At 34.8% G+C, this 20,568-nt stretch overlaps 2 protein-coding genes across 2 annotated transcripts in view; one reads left to right on the plus strand and one right to left on the minus strand.

The window, feature by feature from the left end:
• The window catches only part of LOC113231792, a 406,442-nt gene that overhangs the window by 212,292 nt on the left and 173,582 nt on the right, over positions 1-20,568 (plus strand). The window lies entirely within an intron of this gene.
• On the minus strand, positions 5,865-10,038 carry LOC113231791. The gene is made up of 3 exons (XM_026466323.1): positions 9,858-10,038; positions 7,183-7,809; positions 5,865-6,302 (listed from the first exon to the last, which is right to left on the minus strand). Exons 2-3 carry the CDS (start codon positions 7,807-7,809, stop codon positions 6,087-6,089), a joined length of 843 nt encoding a protein of 280 aa, XP_026322108.1. The 5' UTR covers positions 9,858-10,038; the 3' UTR covers positions 5,865-6,086.

A 20,568-nucleotide genomic window follows, 5' to 3' on the forward strand; every position in this document is an offset into this window, starting at 1 on the left:
TTTTAGAAAGGAATGCGAATGACTGAATGATCAACAGTCACTTTATAGGCTGGTTATTTTAAAGAGAGATCAGTAGAAGCCTGTTTTTAACAGAAAGTCGCTACAGCATCGAGTATTAACCAGAAATAGAGACGAAATAAGGGACATCCATCCCTGGCAATTAATCAGGCAAATGGGCCTTATATCACTTTTAAATATCAACTCTCGTTTGCACTGAAATCACAAATTAGAAAGCTAAAATAGTACAACGCCAGCAACTGACCTGTTTGTACGTCTCCGTATATTCCAAAAATATTCTGCATTTATTGTAATAAAGATAATATCTCTAACAATAGGGGGGCTGGTCCATTCGGTGGTGTGGTAAAAACAGCAAATGTTTTTGCTATAGGTTTTGACCTATATCAAAAATATGATCTATCTCGAGTTCTTAGATTTTCGCGATTGTCACACATAGGAAATGAAACAATTCCTTTTGGATCTATCTACCGAACCGACGTCAACCGTGACCTGGAATCTTTAAAGGGCCCGAAATATTATTTTATTTGAAAAAAAAAAAGTATACGCGATTTAGATCCGGAATAATAGTTTCATTTCCTATGATCTATATCGTAAATGCCATCGGTTCGCCGCTACTGGTTTGCCGTGGCCTGCAAGCAAAAAATACCGCTAAGGTGGCGCGTTAACTTTATCGATAGTACCTCCTATAGACCTAAGTTTATCAACCTGTACCATTCAAGTGTAAAAAGCACCGTGCCTGACATTCTCAACAGCTCGAGAACTCTACAATGCTTAACGTGATTCTGACTCACTGTGACATGGTTAGTTTGCATTAAATTTGTACAATGGATGACACATTGATCCACTTTGTTCGGTAAAACCCGTACATACTCGTACTTACCACTTTCTCATACGGTGCACTGTCATCTCGCTGCTATTTAGTTAAGTGCTAGCATAATTTCCACGCCTCAATAAATAATATGATTAGTCTTAGATATAATGCAGTTGTTAAACTGGATTACAATGATTATTATTAATATTAATAAAAATTTGTCATACCAACAAGGAGTTGACGTAGTGATCGATGTGAAAATATCCTTAAATATTTTTACGAAGATGTGCTAACTAACATAAACGACAGATAGATATGTATATAAAAATTAAATATTTAATAGGATGAAATAAAATGTATTAAAGAAAGTAAAAAGTATCAAAAATGGTGAAAGGCATCTAAAATTGTGAAACTTGCCAAAGCTGGTAAAATATATCAAAGTAGTTAAAATGTTATGACGTAATCAGGAGGAGGGTGATCAAAGTGAAAACTCTAAGTTAATTTCAAGGAAGTTTCGTTTCTTTAAGAAATCAATGCTGAGTAAAATTATAGTCAATGTACAAAATTAAGTAAACAAATCTTTTTTAGATGGTAAAATGTATCACAGTTGGTAAAATGTATCCAAAGATGACGAAATGTGTTAAGGTTGGTAAAATCTATCCAAAGATAGAAAAAGTCCTAAGCCTTAATACTCTGAATTTGATACGTACGTATATATACCTCACGCCTTTTTCCCATCGGGGTAGGCAGAAACAACAGTCTTCCACTTGCTACGGTCCCTACACACATCTTTCGCCTAATTAACACGCATCAGTGCTGTCGTACATGCTCGTCGGTTAAGGGTGCTCTTGACCTGGCCCTTCTTTAGGATGATCTCAATTTGGTCATGGTAAGTTCGTCTTGGTCGGCCTATACCAACTTGTCCGATCACACTCGCCTTACAAATCTGTTTCGTCAATCTTCTTCAACTCATTCTCTCTACATGTCCGAACCATCTAAGCATCCCTTTCTCTATCTTTGTCACTACATCTTCTTCCACGCGGCAATGCTCTCTTATAACGCTGCTCCGTAATTTATCCATCAGAGTCACTCCAGCCATACTTCTCGAAGCACTCATTTCTACTGCATTAATTCTACTTTCGTGCTTCTTCTGCCAAACCCAACATTCACTACCATACATAAGTGTAAGAACCAGCAACCCCGTGCACAGCCAGTCGTCTGAATTTGATATTTATACAAAACTTTCTTATACAACAAACCATAATATACTCATAGCAATTAAGAAAGAAAAAACAATTAAGTAACTGCAACATTTATTAAAAGCCATCGAGTATATAACCAGAAACAGAGACGAAATGTCAATTAATTTGTTTAAAAACTATTCTGCCATATCATTACTGTGACAACTGCGCTCCGATTGGCTAGTCCGAGTTCGAAACAATTGACGGGTGTCGTCAACTGTTTCACTTCAAATCGACCAGTTAACTTGAGGTTTGCTATAATGTTCGAAAATTGCAAAATTACATATTCAATATTTAATTACCGATGAAATGTGATTCCGTTTGTTTTGTAATTAGATGTTTTGCTGTTTTTTCCACACCACCGAAGACGTATACACAGGTCAGTAGTTGTCCTATCGATATTTCAGTGCAAACGAGAGTTCATATATAAAAGAGCTGTATCGCTAATGTGTTACCAGGAATATATGGCCCTTATTTCGTCTCTATTTCTGTTTATATACTCGATGTTAAAAGCTAATATTTTAAATAAATTACACACCGTTAATATCCAGCACTGATAAACTTTCTGGGAATTTTGTGTAAAATCTTTTCCTAGTTTACTGTCTATCTGTTTCATTGTTCAGGAATGAAAATTATGCTGGGTATGTAAGCTAGGATTATGATTAACATTTTTAATCTGAAAATAAGTATAACAATCCTAAAATCTGCGGGAGAGGCTTTCAAAAGACTTAGGGTATCTGGAGCAGAATATTTCATCCATAATCTATAACTGTACTGGTTCCTACACTTATGTATGGTATTGAGTCTAAGTAGCATTAGAGCGTGAGTGAAAGAATTCGTCCAGGGAAGTACTGCCACCTTACCAATTTCTGTCGCCAAGTGGTAAGGGTGCTGGTGAAATTGCATGCACATGTGACTTGGCAACTTTTTTCTCATTGTGACTGGCATCTTTGGAATTTAAATCTCTGAGTGGCATTGCAGCAATGGACAGGCGTTGTCGCTTACCATCAGGTGGACGACTCGTTCGGATCAGTTTTTTACAATCTATTTCCCCATTTATAATGATATTGTGGTGCACCTATATCTCAATCCAACAATCGTTTTGAAAAAACAATCAAGAGCATATAATATTCTTCTGTTTTTTTTTTTAATGTTTTCTGATTTTTTAGTTGCCACTGCTTCACTTGGAAGGAATCTCAAACTTGTGTTACAAGCTCTCCGTTACTTGTTAAAAAAACGCATTTTCTTTCTGTTACTTTATTATTGTTCTCATTGCTTATAAAAAAGTTATTAATAACTATAGACTAGGAACGTAAGCGTTAGCTGCCATTAACTGAAGTTTAATTTAAATCTCATAGAATTTACTTTGAATCATAAAACATTGTATTATTAAATTGATAGTATTGCTTTTTAAACTGTTTCTCTGATTTTTAAGTATTTGAGTAAATTTATACAAGTGATCTATTATACAGCATCTTTGGTACTATTTTTTTTGGTACTACTATGGTATTGGTAAATTACTATCAACCTATATTACTAATATCATAAACAAATTTTTTTCCATGACTTTTTACAAACATAATAATTTTACCAAAAATAAACTTTTCAGTTTTTGTGCGACCCCAGAGTTATGAATGTTTAGAGAAGTAACGCCTGAATCTATTAATTACTTCGATATTTAAATGTTATTTTTATATGAAAGCAAAATCTGATGGATTATAAAAAGTCATGGAACAAAAGTTGTTGTATGATGTTAGTAATAGAGTCCTGTGAGATGTTAGTATTTTACAAATCACACTGTATGTAAGTATATACCTACAAAATATTCAAATAAGTAATTTACTACAAAAGGTATAGTGGTTATAATTTATTACTTAAAAGGTTAAGAATAAACTGTAAATAAATTTAATTTTTTTTATTTAACAGGACACCAAACTAACACTTTAAAGCTAAGTTTTGCAATCAATAGGAATAGTTAAATTATAAAAAACAAAGACAAAATTCTTGATTTAGAAATTCTACTACAAAAATGGCACGAAACATTATAATAGATATACTAAATAGTTAAAAAACATATACTGTAAATTATTTAACTAAACAACGAGACTTATCGCTCCCCGCTAACTGTCGTATTCGACACTTTTGTCGTAAATGATTCCGACCAACAAACTTATTATAGTATACTAGAACAATGTGGCTTGTGTGTGTTCCCGCCGTATGCCGTGTACGAACGCACACATTAGTATAATCTCGTGATGCATTGACATTGCATAGCGCGGTCGTCTCACCCGCCTTTCATTACATTGCGAATGTGTGCGTCCCTGCACGGCGCGCGGCAAACGTACACACATACAAGACGCGCCGCTACGTTTCTGTCGAGTTACCTTACATGTCTTATAATACTATGTATACAGCTTTGAAAAGTGAATGTTGTTTATACCTTTTTTATTATTAACAGTAGCCCATCGCAAAATAAGTAATTATTTAGAAACAGCTGAAGCATATCTAACGTGCAAATATATTTTAACCAATAAATAGCTCGATCTTTCTTTTTACAATAACATTTATCACGTTCTGATTGCAGCTGTTTTATAAAACTAACATGAACTATTTTGGTTTGAGCCAATGTTCTTGAAAAGCAGCCGTATGTATAGAACAAGGACTGCTCAAGGTGAATGTAATCAAACTTGCGTGGCCCTGAAAACTTGTCTAACACTAGTTACGATCAGTTAACATGGGGCGATTTGTATTTAAATTACCAGGAAACTTATCGGGCAGTTTTCAGGAAAAATCGTACAAATTCTTTACGAATAGATGTAACCTAAAATTCTAATGGAAAAAAGGATGCTAGTAAGCAATATCGTGTTAACCTACAAAAACTCGAAAATTGAGGTTTTAGTGCCAAATTTTAGCATGTCATCTCGTCTCATTTTACAAACATAAACTAAGTGACCGGAAACCTCCAAATATTAAAAAAAATTATGTAAATCCAAAAACCAATCCACGAAAAAATATGAACATGTTAGTTGGCACGTCATTGTTTATCAACATCCTTATTTACATTATTTGGTTCGGAAGTTCATTATGATGCAAATGGTTTTCATCAAAATTCTATGCTACGTTCATGAACGTTTTAAAGGACGACATGACAGAAATGATAGACCGAAGTTGTTGTTGACTGTACGCAAAAGACAATTTGCATTAAAATCGAATTGTTCCAACGTGTAGAGGGCACGAATCAGAAAAATAACACTTCGTATTTCGTTGTACACCAAATACCTTTTCGGTAGATCGTTACAACCCTAATAACAAAAGCTTTTATAGTCCTTTACAAACAAACCACGGTCTAGCAGAGCCATTATTGGCTTTAACCAAATTGCTACTTCACATAACAACACCGATATACGTATAACCACATTCAATATATAGACAGTAATTGTTGAAGACTCGACAACGTGTAAATATCTTGTAGAGGTCGTACCAATGTTGTGTACCCAGTATATACAAGAAGTGTCGTGTTTACAGAAACTTAGTATACTTTGCCTTTGTAGTAACATATTTCAGAATTGTTAAAGTAGTTAAGTACATACTACAAAATATAAATTATACACAAATTTTATAAACACTAAGAGGTATACCTTTTCGTTGTAGTCGACGGTATTCGACAAGAAAAGTACGCCTCTGCAAGCAGATAGAAAATCTTCAGAAACTGATTCAATCTTACTTTAATTATCTTTAAAACGGTCACAGAGAAGTACACGAATGGGTTCTATAGATTACCACCCGTTGTTGACAGGGTTTTATGGAAATGATACTTCTTTTAAGATAATTTTAGAACTTCGAACTCACAATTACAAACTTAATTCATTCATCTAGCAGAGGTCCAATAAAAAATTGGTTACAATTAAAAAACACAATTCGCAATACAAAATGCTTTGCCTTATAACGTTCCATTGTACTTACAATCATAGGTGAATTAAGAGAATACTGATAATAATATAACAGATCTTACTGCATCAATTGACGGGCGAATATGCTTGGCTGTAAGCGTTGAGAATGGCTAAGACTCTGTCGTGTTCGCACGCCTTTCCGTTATTGTAGGACATGGCGCAACCGACATTTGTAAAACATTGTCTTTGCTGTTGTGGAGTACCGCTGCAGCAGGATAGAGAGAAGATGTCGCACATACTAGGAGCTCGACCTTGGCCGGAGTTAGGGGATTGTGTTGTAGGCTGAAAATTACAAAGTAATGTAAGTCACTTCATTTGTTTGAGGTATTTGGCACAAACACATAGAGGTGATCTTATTTGTGTACATATTTATCGTTATTCATTCGATTCTAGGTATAACTTTCAAAAATGAGAATTCCTTCATTCTAGTTTTTAAGTCCAATCCAAGTGTCGATTTTATGTTAGGTAACTGTGTTTTCAAGTTTTGCGTCGGAAGGTTTTAATCATTCCTTCGAAAATTATTGACGTCTAAGCTGTAAGTTCATAGATGGTAATGGATATAGGAATGAGTACTGAACGTTGAACCATTAAACATTTTACGAGCTCATAAATATTATGACTTGTTTACGTATGACGTGATACTTTATAACCGCATTTTAGACGTATAATACTGGCCTAATGGAAGAACTCCAAAGACCAATGTTATTGTTGTGCTATGCGACCTTCCTTCTCGATAACTATCGGCAATGAATTTTAAATAGTCATCTAAACGAGAAATTTGGAAGTAAAAAGGATATTTCTCGGTAGGAAATTCCAAGTATTTTGTTGAAACGAGTTTTGCTATTAACGTTGTTTGACATTGAGTTTTAAGTAGATCAGTGTTCAAATATTTGATCATATTGAACTCACCGGCAAACAAACATATCGCGATCTCCCTTTTGCTAATTTACAATCACAAAAAGTATTCCTTATTTTTTGTGGAAGAATTATGCAAAATCTCCAAAAGAGTAAATAAATTGGTCTGAAACTTTAGCTCAGGCTAGTCTGTTCATGATGTGAGTAAACTAAATATGTACAAAAAAAAAACTCGAAAAGACACACTTCATGAGAGTAGCTCAGGTGTGTTATCCTCGATGTCCACCGTGTACGAAACCGAACTTACCGCTGCTGATCCTGCTGCAATCCCAGATTGTATGCTTCCATGCTCAACTTGAACCGCAGGCCTCTTTGAAGGACGCTTCGGCATCACAGGAGCGAAAGAAATTGGCCTAGATCCATCCCCTTCGTCATCGTCAATAATACCCTCATTGGAATCCACAAGTCCCCAATTCTGCTCAGGTTCCATATCCTTAATTCTTGTGTTAAAGGTGATGTTCTTGTCATCCCTGGGCCCTGTCTGGGTATCGCAATTACAAGCTTGCGCAACAGGATAAGGTACAGCATAAGGAATGTAGACAGGTTGAGGTGGCGAAGAAATAGGGGGTCGTCGTACAAAAGATGATATCTCGTCTAGTAACCTCCAAATTTGAGGAATAATATCTTGGTGGCTCTGCTGTTCATAGTCTCTTCTGTCTTGATAAAACGGCATTGGTGGTTGAGGATAATCGTATCCGTAGTTGGTCTGCCAGCTTCGTCTCTTATGTCTTTGACTTGGGGCGTGTTCTCTCGCTCTTCTTACAGTGTTTACATGATCTTCGACATCGCTGGCAATGTCACGACGTTCGAGGTTCCTAGCGTTACTTGCCGCTAAGCACATGAGAACTCCGAAAATTATTGTGTACGTTTTCATCTGGAACAAAATTGGGGATCTTCGATTATTTATAAGAAACGACTCGTTTGGAACGGGCTATCAACTTGAAAATTGGGCGATTGGAATAAAGATAAACCTGATGCGACGTCTAAGTATCCTTGAAGTTTTTTTATATTAACATTTAGTCTACACATTGGAGATGAAATAATTGTTGCGCGTCTGTGTCTGCGTGGTCACGGGTCACGGTTGACTATATCAACTACTTTTATTTCCAACAAGTAGCACTGACAATAACCTAAGAACTTTAGTCTACATTTTCGCTAATGCCCTGTTTCACTAATACCTAACGCAACAAGCATAAACAGGAAACTTGTAAACTTTAATGGCATATCATATTAGTGTCTCATAATGCAATGACTGTTTCTTTGTCAATACAATAGATTAAACTACCTACCAAACACGTCACAAATAACACAATTGTTACTTGTGACGTATTTAATGTTCACATACAATTTATTATCGAACTTAAGGACATTGTTGCCTTTCAACAACCTCACAGGGCTGTATATTAACATCATAAGCAACAACATTTTTCCATAACTTTTTACAGAACTTAATAATTTTACCAATAATAAACTTTTAAGTTTTTGCTGCACTATTTGACACTTTTTATATCTGTATTTGTATATAGTAAGGTTGTAAGTACAAATGTTAAAGCGTTTTCGTCTACGACCCCCACCCCGATCCTTCGTTTTGCACCGTACGCACAGAGTTATCACAGTTTAAAGCGATCTATTTAATATTCTTTTCAATTCCGTTCGAAAGTGAATTCTGACGAATTCATCATTAATTAGTAATTACTAAAAGTTAAATAAATGGCAACTTTTACTGATGAGGTCCTGCGAGGTTGCTAATATATATTTTTACAAATAATCCTGAATAATACCGTTTATTGCTCAGATGGCCACTTGCTCAACATAGCCCCCATTTGTTGTACTAGTAACTTAGATAGCAGTCCTATTCTGTCTATAAAAGGGAAGTTTGAAAGTGGCGCCAGTGACGGAAAAGATGAAGAGTAATAAATAGGTTAGAGTCGAATGGACATGTCATGCGGAGGGAAGAATGTCATGTGACGATAAGATGGAGGAATATAAGGAAGGCCAAAGAACAGATGGATGGATTGTGTGAAAGATGACATGGATAAGAAAGGAGCGAGAATGTAAATGACGACTGATAGGGGAAAGTCGAGGAAAAACACATTTTGTACCGACTCTACCTAGCGTGGGTTAAGAACAGGAAGAAGAAGCCCTATTCTGTCTATAATTGATATCTAATGTCAAACTTAAAGAATGCACTTAATAATTAATAAATCACCTCATAATTATTAGCAAATGGTTCTTAGGTCAATTAAAATTACAAATTGAGTCTCTCACTTCAAGCCGGTTTGTTGCATACAGGTTTTTATCGATATCACTTGATTTGAGGAAAAATTCGCAATCATCCGCCATTAGTTTTACGAAAACACTCAAGATTTTTTTTTATACAAAACACATTAATGTGTTTATATTAGTTTTGGTATTGTAAACATAACGTTGCAATATAAACACATCATATTTTTCTAACTTATACTTATAAACAAGAATAAATCACAATTTGAACGCCTGAGAATTGTAAATTGTGTAACTTTTCCCAAATTCGTCGTACAGGGAATCGAATCCGGGGCCTCCGTATCCAGCGCCCATAATATAAACCGTTAAGCTACCGAGATCGTAGACTATATGTATTATGCATTCTTAAAACATTAGAGACTTGCTACCATATCAACTAATAATCGAGAATTGAACATTCAATTTGAACACACACGCATTATGGCATTCCATAACACATGCCGTGCAATAACCTGTTCTGTCCCACTTATTTTCCTCATAACACTTTTTCTCTTTTTTGCATAAAAAGTATAATAAAGAAAACAAGTTTAAAAATAATACAGATACAGTATGTACTACAATATCGTTTTTAACCTGATTTTCTTACCATTACCAAATTTAACATCTGTTTAATATCACATTAACAAAAATAATACACACCTTGTAAATAAGTATACAACGAAAAGCTTCGAAAATAGAACGAAGGCTATAATTACGTCACTCAGTACTCAATAGTTAAAACTATTTAATAGAACCGGTAAATGTTGTCACTATTAGAATATTTCGCACGTCCGCTCGGGACAAGTTGTCGCGCTTGACTGGACCGGTAGTACGCGTCCGTGGCATTGAATGCGCTCGCGCACCCGGCCGTTATATATTTTTGTGATTTAGGGTACATTCACATTGGAATACCTCGTAATTTGCGGTTTGCGATGTCAATGAAATAACCACACGTGAGTTTTCCGCGTCTGAATTCTTAATTTCTTCGAACGTTGGAATTTAGATCATTTTATTGTAAACTTAGAGATGATTAAGGACAATGTGAAATAACGACTACAATTTAAAGAATTCTAAATTTAAAGATAATAAATAACCATAATGAAGCGCTTGAGAAACACGATAAAATAGGAATGCACCTGCATTCGATTCGACCTAAATCTCTTTCAAAGGCACGTAAAATTGCCGATGTACACTGTTCTTTACACACGCAAAAACCGCGTGAATCTTTCCGTGTAGTAAAATATGCTTGCCTAGTCAATGGCCGCATCCTTCTTCGGACATGACAAAAATTAATTCAACATTATCATTGATAAATCATACATAGTTAAATATAGAAGTAGGAGAAGCTAACAGGAAGACGAATTTAGTAACATAGTTCTGGGAAGCTCTGTGTGTGGCTATCATCTACGTAATGACTAATACGGGAAATCTATATGACGACAGAGTAACGTCACTATATTTCACTTGGCCCTTTTTAAGGAAAACGTAAGGTGTAACAGAGGATATGTCACAGTAGAGAAATTAAAAAAAACAACAGATGTCGATCGCAAACTGCTGGTATTCCCAAAAACTCATAATCGACATTAAATCTACCACCAATGCTCGACATATGTGTCAGAATGTCGCTATCAATTCGACTTTCAAATTGACACATTACATTTACTTTGAATGTGGCAGAATGTTAATATAGACTTCGTACTGTTGCATTGTAATAAAACCACGTGTATTGTTATCATTAGGGCCCCAGATTAATTATGTATTATATATTTTTGAGTTCAATAACTGACGTTCTTTAATTTGTTTTCTACATAAATAATGATATTTAGAATACAAAAAAGTAACTTATATTTTCCATATTTTTCCATTTTTACAGGTTTAGACCATATTTCTACACGAAACTTCCAATAATCCATATTTTCAATATTACATGATATTTTATTTAATAGAAAAAATAAAAGTGCGTGCGCTCTTGAAAAAATAAAGGTTTTAATAGACTAAAAAAGAAGTGTACTATGCGGAAGATTAGAAGATAACCTAGACGTGACCTACTTGCGGATTTGTGAAAATTGAAGTTTTCTCCAGTCACATCCTGTGACGTCGAAAGATCATTCAGCCAGTACAAACTGTTGTTCAAAATTTACATTACAAAATTTTAATTTCGAAAAAACAAACATGTAACTGTGTGTTGTAACGAAAATTAGATTGAAGTGGAATAAATTTTGTTGATTTTTTTGTAATAAAGCGCAGTTTATGTGACAGTTGTTTTTAACGGACTTCAAAAACCGGAGGAGGTTATGTTTTCAGATGTTTCCGTCAATTGCGGACCGATTTTGAAAATTCTTTTTTTGTGTGAAAGGGTGCACTTTCGTCTTGGTCCCATTGTCGCCAAGTCAGAATCTAATGAGAGAATCCAAAGAAAATCGAAGGAAATTCTCAAAATGTATAGGCATGTCCGTGTATTCTCCAATTTCTCCGTCAATTGTGCACCGATTTTGAAAAGAATTTATTTTGTTTGAAAGAGTATACTCTCGAGGTGGTCCCTGAGGCTCGTTTCGACTATCACAAATTACTAATTATTTTCTGTAAATAAAAGTCGACGTTTCACTTGAGACAATACGTGTAATCAACAAATCACCGTTACCATGACAACCAGAAAAGAAAATACAAAATGTACAAAATAGTCCGTAACAGTCCCATTGTCACCAAGAAATCAGAATCGGATGAGGGGTTCCCACTGAAATCGGAAAAAGCCGATAAGCGAACTTTTGAAGTCGGTTTTTTTTAGTAAAAAAGTTACATTTTTTTTCCATATTTTATGATTTTTTGCCCATATTACATGTACATATTTTGTAGACTATACTGCTTATTTTTCGGAGCCCTGGTTATCATACATCAAAAGTGCTTTTATCACGGCTTTATCAAAACTGTATAATACAATATACAATGCAATACAATACAATACAATATGCTTTATTTCTCTTAATAAGGTATAGTTACAGTATATGAACACATTAAAAATACAATTATTAATAATACTGAAATGATACAAAACGGGGCCCCAATAAAGGAGCGGTTGGTTCTCTATTACAGTCTCATTTCGAATTTCCATGACGGTAAATTCCTATGACTTGAATTTGTAAGTTATTTATTGTGCTGAAACCAGCATGTCGAAAAAAAAATCACAACCCATGAAAAACTTATGAAATTCCCTACGATACAGCCTTCGTTTAAATACCCGTTCTTAGCGGTGAAATATATATTGTTTTTTATTACGTTTTGAGTACAACCGAACAGAACCAACGTATACAACTAAAAATTTCAAATTTTTCGACTTAATGTCTATATTGGAACTGAGATTCAGAAGATTTTTTACACAAGAGATTTTTAACTGACTTAAAAAAGGTGGTTCTCAATTGGACTGTATTTTTTTAGTATTTTACGCGAATAGTCTAATATTTGTGAACCGACAATAAGTGGTGGAAATGTTCCACCTCTAAGGGTAGCAAATTAGGAAATGAATCCGTGGTTTATGGAATTTCACCCATTTTCCATTAACCGATTTCAATAAAACTTGGCAAATAGATGTAATTCCATAAACTTTTAATCCGGTTTTTTTTATAAAGAAGAAGTAACATTGTTTCAAAATAAAGAAAATGTCGTGTAACACCAGAATTGGGCCCCAGAAGTTTTCCAGTCTTGAACGTAATTATACGTTTTAGTTGTTTTTATTAAGTAAAATATGTAAAACGGTCAGTTAGACCTTGTGCAATATTGTTGCATTAATAAACTTGTGGACTATAAAGGCCGCCCAGTTGGAGCCACCCTATCCACGTCGAGGAATTCTAAAGATCTTATTTCCAATCAAACATATCTTATTTTAACTGCCTCCATGGCCGAACGGTTACCATGGGACTGCCACGCAGAGGTCCCGAAACATATTTGTATAGTGGAGAGAGGAGAGGAGAAATACTTGCATGGCCAACATTTTTTTCTCTCGTGAGTCTGAATGTGATTTGTGGTTACCTATGTGTGTGTCCACGGCATCCGTGACACAGGGTTTCCCTAGTGCGGGGCTATGAGTGTGTACGTTATTTAAGTAACAGAACTCGATCTCTCAGATCTTTGCAAAGTTCAGAGTTGCACCGCAAATGTTATGTTGTAGTTTCGCCACTTGATATCGCAAAAAAAAACAAAAAACATCGTTATTATGATCCTAAATTAGAAAATCCATAACTATAATAATACCTAAGAAGTTGGCACATTATTGTCCGTGCATCAACAATGAAGTCATTATTTAATTAACTACAATAGACTTAATCAACTATAGACTTTGATAGTTCACGGTCAATCACGATCTAAAGTATGTTATTAGCAGACGAAAAATTGCTACGAAACTTTGACAGATGTTTTATGTGTTTTATTTATTCATTTATTCATTTATTTATGTCGCAAAAACATTAAAATATTGATCGTGGAGTTGCGATTTTAGCGTTTGTGTCGCTATAGCAGTTATTTACTCAGGTCTTTTGATATTCGGACCGTGGTCTTATAATTATATTGTTTTGGAATAACCCGAAATACCAATGCAATATAAAGCAAAAAATGAACGAATAAAATATATCTTTTGTACGGTAAAAAATACAATAACATTACAAAACAGTAACGACAATGACTGGGACCTGTAAAGGAACCCGGAACGTCGGTTTGTTTGAAAAAACAAATATAAGAGATTCGAATACGGAAAAATAGTTTCATTTCCTATGTGTAACAATCGTGAAAACCTAAGAACTCGATAAGTAACGAAAGTTGTTCAATAAATAGGCATTTAATTTTTTTTTTTGGTTATATTAATAGGCAACATTTCGATGCCTTACTTTCTCAAACTCGTATCTTATAAAGGGTGATTATACAGGAGATAGAAAAACTTTCTATTTATATTAAATTTCTTATCAAGGGTATTAATTTGGATGCATTACTTTAAGAATAGGTAAAAACTAGTGTGTAAATATGATGTGAAGTCAGCCTGCAAAATTTGTATATACAATTATTTTTTTGCATTTCAGTAACTTTGTGTTTGAAGATACGAGTTTGAGAAAGTAAGGCGACGATTTGTAAAACATGTGTTATATTTTATGGCAACACTATACTCAAAATGTGTTAAAAAACAAACTGTGCTCAGAAATAGAAAAAGTAAATTTCTAGCCTGCGTTTTATTTAACAAAAGTATAATAGAACAAGCTATTGTACAGTGGGCGGCCTAGAAATTTAAGAGTTGCACTAAATAAAAATAAAAGATGGTGTAACCTATCGTCTCTCAGGCAGAGGCTCGTGGGTTCAAAATTTATGTGCGAAATTTACCATGAGCTTTTCGATGAAGGAAAACATCGTCATGAAACCTGCAGTCGAAGAAGGTTCGTGTGAAGTCCCCAACCCGCATTGCGCCAGCGCAGCGTGGTGGACTTTGACCTAAACCTTCGCCTAAGCGGAAACCCGCGCTCAGCAGTCGAAAGTCAAAATAAGCGATGATGATGAAAAATAAAACATAGGTTTTTAAAACCCGACGCAAAAAGAGGGAATATATGAGTTATAAGCTCGTCAGTACCTTATCTGACCGTGGCGTTGTTGCTTTAAAACGTGGCAGTGCCCATTGATTTACAAATAAATGGACGACGGGTCTAATACAAAAACCGCGAAAAAAATGTTCCAAGTCAACCTATTTAAACATAGTGACATGTAAAGGAATATGAAAAAGCTAAAACGCTGAATTTAAATTGTAATGTCATCGCAGTACTGTCTAATTTTGCTTGCTTCGCTGTCAGTCGAACAAACGAAGACTAAAGCGTGAATGACGCTCTGTATACGATTTTAACGCCCTATAAGTTCGGACACTTTTTAGCGCGGACCCGACGTCCATATAATTGTAAGTCAATGGCAGTGCCCATAAGATCTTTACGATTTAAAGCTCTGAATGACACTGCAACCGTTATGGACAGGCGTGTCGCTTACCACCAGACATTCATAGCCTTGCACCAGAGAAACTCTGTAAGTATCGCGGGTGTCATGGACATACATATAGACAACCACAAATTACACCCAAACTCACGAGAGAAAGAAATGTAAGCCATACAAATATTTCTCCCGACCTGGGAATCGAACCCGGGACATCCGCGTGGCAGTACAGCGTGGTTCTTAACTATGTTTGAAAAACATATGTTCTGGTGTTTAAAGAACATCAGCTCTTTTCTGGTTAGTAAAGGGTATTTACAATAATAAAATAAATATTTATTTTGTTTCCACTTGATCACATTACAATACACAAACCTTGATCTGGGGCCTTGGTGTAAGTTTTCAAATATATAAACTTAACTATCGCGTTTGCATTAAGATTTTAATTTCAACGTTATAAACATATGATTAAAATGTAAATAAAAATTTTAACGCAAACGCGGTAGTTAAGTTTGAATGTTTACAGATTTACGCTCAGGCCTCTGATGCTGCGACCAGGACTGTCCACAGACTACCCAGACTACCCAGAGTTGTCTTCTTCTTCTTCTTCAAAATCTTTATATTAGACGCTTTGAATTGATCTCGATGAGTAGTTGGCATCAAGTATATTATAGCCAGAAATAGAGACTTAATCTATCCTTGGCAACTCATCAGATGAATGGGCCTTATATCACTTTTAAATATCAACTCCCGTTTGCAGTGAAATCACAAATTAGAAAGCTGAAATAGTACAGCGCCAACAGCTGACCTATGTGTACGTCTCCGTATATTTAAAAAATATTCTGTATTTATTGTAATAAAGATATTATCTCTAACTATGGGGGCTGTTCCGTTCGGTGGTGTGGGAAAAACAGCAAAACATCTAATTACAAAACAAACGGAATCACATTTCAACGGTAATTAAATATTAAATGTGTAATTTTTCAATTTTTGGTCATTATAGTAAAGCTCAAGTTAAACTGGTCGATTTGAAGTGAAACAATTGACGACACCCGTTAATTGTTTCGAATTCCGGCTGGCCAATCGGCTCGCAGTTGTCACCGTAATGATTTGACAGAATAGTTTCAGATAAATTAAATGACATTTCGTCTCTATTATGGTTATACTGGGTATATAATGGTACTCGATGGTAGTTGGCTTACTGTATCTTTGGTTAGATGTAGCTTTGAAGTACGCAGATTTGTGTTGAGATTTTTAATTTAATTTTTTAACCGACTTCAGACAAAAGGAGGAGGTTCTCAATTCGATTTTGTCTTGTATGTATGTTACTTGATAACTCCCGGCATTTATGAACCGATTTTGATGAATCTTTTTTGGTTGGAAAGAGGATACTGGTTCCACTTAAATTTGACGGAAATATTTTACCTCTAGGGTGGCAAACTAGGGGATAAAAGCGGTATCGCGCGCTTTCCGGTAACCGATTTCAATAAAACTTGGCAAATAGATGTCATTCCACGAATTTTTGAGGTCGGTTTTTTTTAAATAAAAAGTTACCATTATTTAATTTTCGATTATGCAAAAGTAAAATTTATTTAACAAAAATTTGTTAATATATGTATATTACCCATCAAAACCATTAGTAACCTTAACTATTTGCGTTAAGGCCGGTGACATGAATGACATCATGCCAGCGTAATTTCAAGTTTTATTTTTAAAATACACACCCAGTGGCCTTCCTACTACCCACCGGTAGTACGCACGACCGCGCTTTAAAGGATACAAAGTGTCACTTTTCGATAATATTAATTTAAATCCTATGCGAAAGTCGTACAGGTAACATTTTCAGTGAGGGATTTAATACTTTGTTTACAGATGTGTTTCCCTAGTAATATTTTTTTTTCACACTCAATATAGCCCCACTCTAGGGAAGCCCTGTGTCACGGGTGCCATGGACACACGCATAGACAACCACAAATTACACCCAAACTTACGAGATAAATTTATTTATTTATTTATTTATTTATTTATTTATTTTAAACACTAAGAATATTACAAAAATATATATACATCACACCCTTAAACCTACATGTAGGCCAAATAAATGTAGGCCATACAAATATTTCTCCCGGACCGGGAATCGAACCTGGGACCTCTACGTGGCAATCCGGCATGGTAACCGTTCGGCCATGGAGGCAGTATTTCCCTTGATAGTTGTGTCCACCATACATACAAAAAAACAAGTCGAGGTAAAAATATTTTTCACTGCTGTACCTATCAATTAAAATTTTATAGCCCGTGTCACAAAGGCGCCTTTTTAGTTCTGATCCAATAGTTATCTACTGATCTGAAAAAATCATCGTAGTTCTATACACAGAACTATAATACGTTTCAAAAAAAGAGCGTCTTATTTTTGCTAATCAAAATACCAAATGTAACACTATTCAAACGCTCTACTGCCTCCTGATTGGTTAAATAACAAGCGGTATTTGTGCCAATCACGGACACTTCTATTCAATCTCTTTCTGGTTTTTATTTTGTAGTATTTGATTGGCTTTCGATTGAGTTTGTTATCGTGGATGGTTAACAAATAATCTTTAAATATTGGTTGTGTTTCATTATTTTAATTTATTCATTAAGTTTTGTCATTAAGTATTGTTCGCAATCATTACATAATTAGATTTTAAAATCTCGTACTTATTAAACGGTACTCGATTTTAAGAACCCTCATTATGCAACGATTGCATAAAATAGCATTTCTGCTCGTGCAGGGCAATTGTGGAACAGATTTCGTTCCCACTTCCAATCTAACCCCTCGGTTGCTTCCTTCAAGAAAAGGTTAATATATGTAGCTCACTTTCCTGCTGAACTTTCTTTGAAATAATCCTTTTGTTTTTAACCCTTACATGTACAACTTAAACAATACCTGACACAAAAATATCAGTATTTTTTAGCCGCAGTGCATTGAGGCTATATTTTTATATAACCCCAATGCACTACGGCTAAAAAATACTTTAAATCATAGAATTTTGTAAATATGTTTGCAGATACTTCTCTATGGAAAAGCGTAGGTGGCAACTACACAGAAATCACCTGGAAATCACCCTGTAAAGCTTGTAACTGGATTTTTGACATCCATATAGCGAAACGTGGTACCTCGTACTATCATATTTTAATATTAAATTTTATAAACGCAGTTACTACCCATGCAAGGGTTTTATATAAGTATATATTTCTATGTTATTTATTTACTATTATAATATGTTAGATATTCTCTGCATGAATGAATTTTGGTACCGGTAGAGCTGCTTGTGAAAAAGTTCGTCCAGGGTAGTACTGCCACCTTAACTATGTCTGCCGCCAAGCCATAATGTCAGTATTACAGTGTTCCAATTTCGAAGGGTAAGGGTGTTGGTGAAATTACAGGCACATGGGACTTGTCAACTTATGTCTCAAGGTGACGGGCGCAGTGGCAGTGCTTAAAAACTAAAAAAGTGGACAATTAAAAAAGTGGACAATTTCTCATTCATGGGAGCAGGTTCCACGCGCCCTAACTTTCAGAAAAGAAGACAAAAAATTGAACACTCGTGGAAATTGCAATATTTCCCATCGAGGATTAACTGTAATAACTTTCACGTCGAATACATATCGTAACTTTACAATTTATTAGAAACAAACATGTTTTCTTGGGAATACAAATTGTGTTTCAATTTTTCTTATCATTAGTGTCACTTCAACTAAAAGCCTCCTAATAACAGAAGTTCATACCGCATCACCCTTCGCACACGTGAGAAGGTGCTCCTGTTGGATTGGAGTGTACACAGTGAAGTAACCTGTACATCTCCGTTTTAGCAAAAAATCGACTTTAATACCAATTTCAGCGCTAGTGACTAAATCGTTCTCATTCATGTAAAGCAATCTATATAAATAAGTATTAAGTAACAGTTTTATAACCTTTATTGTACATCAATCAGACAAAGGGAACTTTAAAATCCATGCACTTTTATAACAGTCCAGCATATTTTACACACTTGGCAATTAAAAATGTATCCAAATATCATTATTGTCGCTCTCATTCTTGACTACTTTTAAGTGAAATAGTTATTTTAAGCCAAACATTTACTTGAAATATAATAATTAGATGGTGATAATGGTGGTGACGATGATGATGGTGGTGATTATAGTGATGATGACGATGATTGTGATGAGGATGTGAATGGTAATGATGCTGATGATAATGGTGATCATGATGATGATGTTGATGGTGGTGATGATGATATATTGATGTACAACGAAGTTTATATGACATTAACAAAATACTTATTTAGATTTATTTATTAATTACATATAGATAGATAGATGGTCTTACACGCATGAGAAGGATTTTGATACAAGAAGTTATATTAAAATATTTGCTACATGTTAAATTATGTTAAATGGTCTTTTGTGAACGATAAAATGTGTGTTGTAATAATAATTTCTCATTACTGTGCCGTCTTTCTCATTTATGTTTATGAGAAAATCATTCGTGTTACTGCAATCTCATTCGTGTGACCTAAAATGTGTTTTTTTGTTGTATTTAACTTAAATATTTTCGTGATTTTATAATTACTGGCATTGCTTGAACTTATTTGTACGTTTAAAACCTTAAAAGAAAAAAGGGTTTTACGAAAATCACTCAAAAAGTGCCATTGAAATTCAGAAAGTGCAATTAACCCTAAACGATCTTGTGTAAAGGTGTTTGTTTTTACAAAAGCCGTTGTACAAATACGATTTCAAAGGAAAAACTAAAAGAAAGAATTTTCTATATTAATCAAATTTTTATCAGTTCCATCAAGCGCTCCGATCGTACGCATGCGCTCGCTTCCGTATACTATATGCGTAGTGAAAATGGCGGCGTCAGAAGGCACTAAGTATCTTAGAAATATCAATTTCTGGCGTAACATTTCCACCAGCTACAATATAACAATCGAACTGAGCTGAACGGCGCGCCGATTGCATTTGTCGGCCGACGCGGCGCTCATGCCTAATATGTAGTAGTTAATTAGTAACAATTTATCATAAAATTAGATTAGTAAGTAAGTAATTATTTATGTATTTAAAATCAAAAAGGAGGGCAAAACATTACCCTTCCGAAACCGTTAGTTCCGAATATGGGATACCGCAATGCCCAATTTAGTAGTTCCATCCAATATTTGTGGAAGCTCACCCCTATCTGTAATCATCTTCAGAATGGTGATGCAGCGCAATAGACGTCTTTATAGCTAAGTAGCAATTTCTTCCAGGCACCCGAAAGAAATTTAAGAGCTGGAAAGGGTTCTGTAACCCTAGAATATCTTGTAATGGAAGTGTTTCAAATAAATACACTACACTTGAATAAATATATAAATAATAATAAAAATACATACATTATTAGAATGTATACATA

The sequence above is a fragment of the Hyposmocoma kahamanoa genome, unplaced genomic scaffold (assembly GCF_003589595.1).
Source record: "Hyposmocoma kahamanoa isolate Upper Pololo Valley unplaced genomic scaffold, ASM358959v1 66, whole genome shotgun sequence".
In the NCBI taxonomy this organism is placed as follows: Eukaryota; Metazoa; Arthropoda; class Insecta; order Lepidoptera; family Cosmopterigidae; genus Hyposmocoma; species Hyposmocoma kahamanoa.